The sequence below is a fragment of the Vitis vinifera genome, chromosome 17, assembly GCF_030704535.1.
Source record: "Vitis vinifera cultivar Pinot Noir 40024 chromosome 17, ASM3070453v1".
Lineage (NCBI taxonomy): Eukaryota > Viridiplantae > Streptophyta > Magnoliopsida > Vitales > Vitaceae > Vitis > Vitis vinifera.
The window spans coordinates 7,108,405-7,115,168 of NC_081821.1; the positions used below are offsets into that span (position 1 = coordinate 7,108,405).

Here is a 6,764-nt window from a genome sequence, read left to right on the forward strand (position 1 = left end):
ATGCATGACATTAAAATGAAAAATAAAGAAACCAAGAGTGTAGGAAAATATAACTCAACTTTGAAAGTTTGGGTATAACGTTATTCACCTCATCATCATCATTTATCACAAATGCAATAGGCCACAAAACCTCATATCCAACACCCTCCCTTATTGTCCTAATGTTTTCAGAAAGTGGGAATGGAAGAAGTGCATTAGGTTGAAGAGGGTAAAGGATGACCACTAATATATCAGCACCATCAATGGAAATCTGTGAATCTCGTAAATAAGTTCCATATGCAACAATGTTATCTTCAGTTTCAAGAGCTAATTTGCATTTATAAACCTGTAAAAACATATTTTGTAATCCTTAGTCTTTCATTATAGTTATTTTATATATTGTTTTTATAAATTTAACTTAGAAAAAGGCATATATACCTGAGTTAGTGGAGAAGCTTTTCGAGTCCCTTGTGCTGATAGGTTCTCCACATGAGCACTATCATGAGTCTTCCCTCCTATTTCTTCATGTTGCAACAATTGTTTCCTTATGTTTGTGCTGCTCACTTCAGAGCGGGGTGTGAGGGGTTCTTTTTTTCCAGCTTTCAAAGCAATGATCTCCTCTTCCAAGCTCTTGACTTTCTCCATTAACATCCTTTGACATTCCTCCTCTTCAAGAGTTTTTGTGGGTTTTGGTGTGTTGAAGAATTGTTTGGGTTTTTTTTTTCCACCTTTTCCTCTAACCCGTCCAGGATGCTCTAATGTACCCAATGCTAAAGTGAGGATATCCTTTTGGCCAACACATGTGATCTTCCCTTCCTCAACAGCCTTTGTCAACTCATCCTCCAAAAAAATATGAGATACTTCAAAAGTCATATTAAATAAATAAAAAAAACAAATGAAATTGACTAAAACTAAGTATAGGTTTGACAACTTACAATCTTTTCCACTACAGGCCTCGTAACTTCATCATATTCACCTTTTTTGAATCTTGCTAGCTTCCACAAGACCCATCTATCAATAGGTTTCCTCGAACCTGTCTTTTGCATCTATCAAAAAACAAAAAAGTGAAGTAATTAAACTTTACAAAAGTAAATATCCAACAAAATAAAATATACTAATTCAACTTACCAATTCTTCTTGAAGTCCTGCATATCCTTTCCTACTCACTCGATGAATATAAACGTATTTTGCCCTCCTTTCTTTTCCTTTTTTTGATTTAACTTGAAACTCTTTTGACAACCTATTAGCCACTAACTTTCTCCAGTCTTCAATTGGAATGTAATTATATTCAGTTGGTGGCTGCAAAAGATACTCGGGCTTATCCTTATAAGGTAGGATATACTCTTTTGTCAATCTGTGCCTGAATGACCTAAAGCTAGTCCCAATGGATGATATGACGTTGTTTTTGCTATTCTCATCAACCAAGAATGCACCCTAAAATATAAGATCTTGATTATTTACACAAAATAAAAGAAAATAATTTCATTAGATTACTACATACTTGATAAAAAATTGATTATTTAATAATCATGTCAGTCTACACAAAATATAGAAAAATAATTTCAATAGATTTCTATATGCCTTAACGCAATCCCATAATTTCTCCTTCAATTCCACAGGCACTACTCTCCATTCAGTATGATAAACTGGCACCATGGTTCGTGCTAACACACCCATGTATGATACAAGCTGTACATATCCCTCACCCACTCCCTCACCATCATCATTATATTGAATGTCAATTTTCAGTCCTTCACTTCTCTTTTTAGCAATTTCAGGTTTTAAAGTTGGGCCTCTTAACCTTTTTGGTGAGGTAATCTTCTGTTTTCCTTCCTTTTCATCCATCTACATGACAATCAAAAGAATATGATTAATCTCATAATACATACATACATATATATATATATATATATATCTTACATTCAAAAGTAAAACATGATATTTTAATAGTTACCTGCTTTTTATCTCTTATTGGTGGAGCCATCCGTAAAAATGTAGCACTTTTCTCCCAAGTTCCCAAATAATTCAGAATTAGGCAATAATAAACAACACTTGAAAATGTATCTCAACTAAATCTAAAGAAATTAGTTACGAAATGATTTCATAAGTATGAATAAATAATTGTTGTACAAACTTTGCAATACATGAAAATTAATCTTAAATGTTGATTATGAAATATGCATAAAATTAATAGGCTAATCTATTGCTAAACCTCAACAACAACATATCATCAAGTTTAAAGAAAATTACCATGACTTATCTTATAAACACACACACACACACACACATTCTACCATTATAGCTTAGTTAAATTACATCTATTTTAGTCACTACTGTTATAAGGTCCTAATTGGAATGCATGTTTCTAGTTAGGATGCAATACTCATAAAATGAAGCTTAAGAGTGTGGGTTGAGGATGCATTGCAAGGTGTTTGATTTTCCTACTATTAAGCATATAAGTATTAATCATATGTAATGAGATGTGGTTGCCTTAACTTTAATGATTCTAGGATACATGGCTTCACTTACACAATATTGAGGATGGAGTAATGTCACTAATAGTTAACAATAACAAACCAAAGACTACATTCGTTGAAGTAAAATAAATTGAAGAAGATTTTCTCTAAATTCACATAAAGTCAAAAATCCACCAAATTCACATTAATGAAACTTTATTTGAATTTTTTAAAACTAATGTTATTCAATTACACAAAAATTGCAACTTGATCAATTATCTCTCAAAAGTTTTGTTCTCTAGCATAAACAAGTGACCTAAAACAAAGGAAGGAGCAAGAAAATAAAATTTATGGTATTCATACACCGTTTCAGTTGGAAATAAGAATATTCAACTATCAATTAAAACATATTTTTCCATTGTTAGATGACTCCTAACGAAGATCAACTTCATATAATGTAGGTTGTTATTATGTTTATAGTTAATTCATATATGTTATTTATTAATGTTTCAAACCGGTTCATTATGGGTTGGTGGATTCAATCTATCTTCCCATAAAACCTTTTGCTTTGTTTTGCATAGTACGTAGTTTAACACTTTGATTTAAAGTTTTTAATTCAAATCTATAGAAACCTTCAATGCAATTACCCCTTAAATTATTTAAAAGTTGAATCAATATGAAATAAGTGTGAGTAATGGCTTTATCTTGTCTAATCTTAAATTAAACATACAATATCAACATATAAGCAACATTTATTTAACTACATATCAATTAAGCTCAAATGAAAGTTCAAACTATTCAAAATATATAAATATGATGCTAACTGCATTTATTTAGAATAGCTTAGCAAGTATATAATAATAAAAATATATTTGACAAGAATAAAATAAAAACATAACATTGTTGAGCATCATATTGTATATTAACAATAACTCAAAAATCACATAATACACTTAGTAATCACAATCACAACCAAAAAAAAGTATTAAGCTTAATTTTCAATCCAAATCCCCTCACAATCAGTACGCATACAAATTTCATCATAATCTTCAACTTCATCAAAAGACTTAATATTAGGCATCTCATTCGCAAATGGGTGATGCTCCATACAATTGTCGGCTATGTTGTCATCACCTTCTATGTCAAACAACTCCATTTTTGGCCTTGATAATACAATAGACCATCTTGGATCAACTTGATCTTCTACATAAAAAACTTGTTGGGCTTGCGTTGCCAAAATGAAAGGATCTGATTTATGTCCTATCTTGCTCAAATCAACTAATGTAAAACCAAGCTCATCAACTTTGACACCATTCTTGCTATCAACCCAATAACACTTAAAAACACAAATGTTAAACATGTTATAATCAAGGTCCCAAATCTCTGTGATAATCCCATAAAAACACGTCACCAAGCACAGGATTCTTATCTTTGGAACTTGCAATTTGCATGGTCGATGCCACAATACTAACACCACTATTTTGGTTGACTCGTGCCTCATCACGGTTCTTGATGTGGTAACGACAACCATGAATGATATATCCAGGGTACGTAAGAACTTGTTGTCTTGGTCCTTGTGCAAGCCACTTAAGTTCCTTTTCAATAGGTTCTTTCTTGCTTATGTCATCTGAAACCTGTAAGGTTCATTGATGATATGTAAGTTAATGTAATTTAAATTTTGTAAGCATTAAATTTTAAGGGGAGCATGAATAGTTTCATACCTTTTTTCTAAGCCAATGACTAAATGTGCGCACATGTTCATCCTCTAGCCACTTCACTCTTTTTGATTGACGAGGATATTTTGTCTTCAAATATTTCATATGTTCACTATCAAGCAAAAATAGGCAAGTCATGGTTTGTATAAACATTAGTTAGAGTTTTAAAATCATATATTCATATATATGACACTTACTCAATAAACGGTTATACAATGGTTGTATTTTGTAGAACATAATGATGTGCTTGCTCCACCAATTTATAATCATGAATAGTTATTGCACGACCACCAAGTAATGGTTTCCCACATTTCCATTCATCTTTCATACTAGAAGGAATTCCAATTGCATCCATGCCCGATAAATACTCTGTACAAAACTCTAAGGCTTCCTCAGCGATATAGCACTCAGCAATACACCCTTCTGGACGATTATGATTTCGAACATAACCCTTCAGGACTTTCATGTACCTTTCAAATGGGTACATCCATCTCATATACACTGGTCCACATAATCTAACCTCTCTTACCAAATGCACTGTTAAATGAAGCATGATGTCAAAGATGGAAGGTGGAAAATACTTCTCTAGCAAGCACAAAATCACCACTATGTCCTGTTGTAAATCATTCAATCTTGACACATCCACCACTTTTGCACAAAGTGCATTAAAGAAAAAACACAATCTTGTAATGGCATATCTGACATGCTTAGGCAACACAGATCTTATTGCTACTGGTAGTAGTTGTTGCATAAGTGCATGATAATCATGGGACTTAAGACCATTAAGCTTTAGCTCTTCCATGGACACAAGGTTTCTAAAGTTTGAACAATAACCTTCAGGAACCTTTAAATCAGCCAAAGTCTGCAATACTATTTTTTTTTCCTTTCTACTTAGAGTATAACATGCAGGGGGAAGATAAGTTCGCTTCAACCCAAAGGTTGGTGCTAAGCCAGGCCTTAAGCCCATTTCGAGAAGATCAAGTCGAGACTTTACTCCATCCTTTGTTTTACCTGGAATGTTAAGCACGGTTCCGATGATGCTCTCGCAAACATTCTTCTCTATATGCATGACATCCAAGTTGTGTCGGATATAAAAATATTTCCAGTATTCAAGTTCAAAAAATATAGACTTCTTTTTCCAGCAACTTGTAGGATTAGCAAAGGATTCACATTGTTTAACCTTCTTTTTCTTTCCCCATGAGTTATGAATCATATCAACTTTTGTAAATATTTCCTCTCCGGTAAGTTCTTTTGGAGGTAACCTAAACTCTTGTTCACCATTAAATGCCTTTTTTTGCTTTCTAAATGGATGATTGCATGGAAGAAACCTTCTATGGCCGGTATATGAGTTCTTATTCCCATGTTTTAGCCAATGTGAATTTGTTTCTTCACCACATATTGGACAAGCATGATATCCCTTAACAGTGCAACCAGACAAGTTCCCATATGCAGGGAAATCATTAATCGTCCATAACAAAATAGCCTTTAATGTGAAGAACTCTCGTTGATGTGCATCATAGGCTTTCACCCCTACCTCCCACAATGCTTTCAAATCATCGACTAATGGTGCCAAATAAACATCAATATCCTTACCAGGCTGTCGTGGTCCTGATATTAGCAAAGATAACATCATGAATTTCCTCTTCATACATAACCAAGGGGGAAGGTTGTAAGTTATTGTGAGAACAGGCCAACAACTATACCTACTGGTCATGGAGCTATGAGGATTGATACCATCTGCTGAAATAGCAAGTCTAAGGTTCCTACAATCTGAAGCAAATTCAGGCCACATTTGGTTCACTAGTTGCCATGTTGGGGAATCCACTGGGTGTCGAAGCTTACCATCATTTTCTCTACCTTTTGCATGCCATTTTAGGTCTTTGGCTATTTTGGGAGATTGAAACATCCTCTTAAACCTAGGGATGGGTGGGAAATACCACAACACTTTTGCAGGAATCCTCTTAGTGTTTCTTGCCCCAACTTTGTTTACCTTCCACCTTGACGTTCCACAAGTAGGACATAAAGATGCATCATTTAACTCATTCCTGTATAGTATGCAATCATTTGGGCATGCATGTATCTTTTTGTATTCCATCCCTAATGCATTCAATGTTTTCTTTGCCTCATACATGGATAAGGGCATCTCATTGTTGACCGGTAGCATATCCCCTAATATTTGGAGTAAATCTGAAAAACTTTTATCTGACCACCCATACCGTGCCTTCACATTGTACAATTTAACTAATGCAGAAAGCTTTGTGAACTTTATACAACCAGGATACAAAGGTTTTTCAGCATCTTCAAGCAATTTTTTAAATGACATTGGGTCAGTCATGAACTCATCATCTATAACATGAACCATTTGTACTGTACTAGCAACGTCACCACAATCCATCGTGTCATAACATTGTGTCATTTCAGTTGGTTGTCTACTAGTAGGACCTGCTTCTCCATGCCAATACCATGTATGATAACTTTGGTCAATACCATTGAAAAACCTATGTTCCCGAATCTTGTTAGGTGTATGATGTATTAAGTTTCCACATCGCATACAAGGACAACGAATTCCACTTTGATTCGGACAATGTTCTAATGCAAAATTAATGAAGTACTC

General features: G+C 33.9%; 2 protein-coding genes across 2 annotated transcripts; both read right to left on the reverse strand.

Moving 5' to 3' along the window:
• Positions 1–10: 10 nt before the first annotated feature.
• LOC132252839 (uncharacterized) lies at positions 11–1,963 on the reverse strand. The gene is made up of 6 exons (XM_059734191.1): positions 1,934–1,963; positions 1,561–1,824; positions 1,108–1,413; positions 956–1,025; positions 418–839; positions 11–325 (listed from the first exon to the last, which is right to left on the reverse strand). Exons 1-6 carry the CDS (start codon positions 1,961–1,963, stop codon positions 11–13), a joined length of 1,407 nt encoding a protein of 468 aa, XP_059590174.1.
• A 1,463-nt stretch (positions 1,964–3,426) lies between these two features.
• Positions 3,427–6,545, reverse strand: LOC104882313 (uncharacterized). Its single transcript, XM_059734192.1, has 3 exons — positions 4,365–6,545; positions 3,840–4,069; positions 3,427–3,754 (listed from the first exon to the last, which is right to left on the reverse strand). The coding sequence occupies exons 1-3, from the start codon at positions 6,543–6,545 to the stop codon at positions 3,427–3,429; spliced, it is 2,739 nt and encodes a 912-aa protein (XP_059590175.1).
• Between the last annotated feature and the right edge of the window lie 219 nt (positions 6,546–6,764).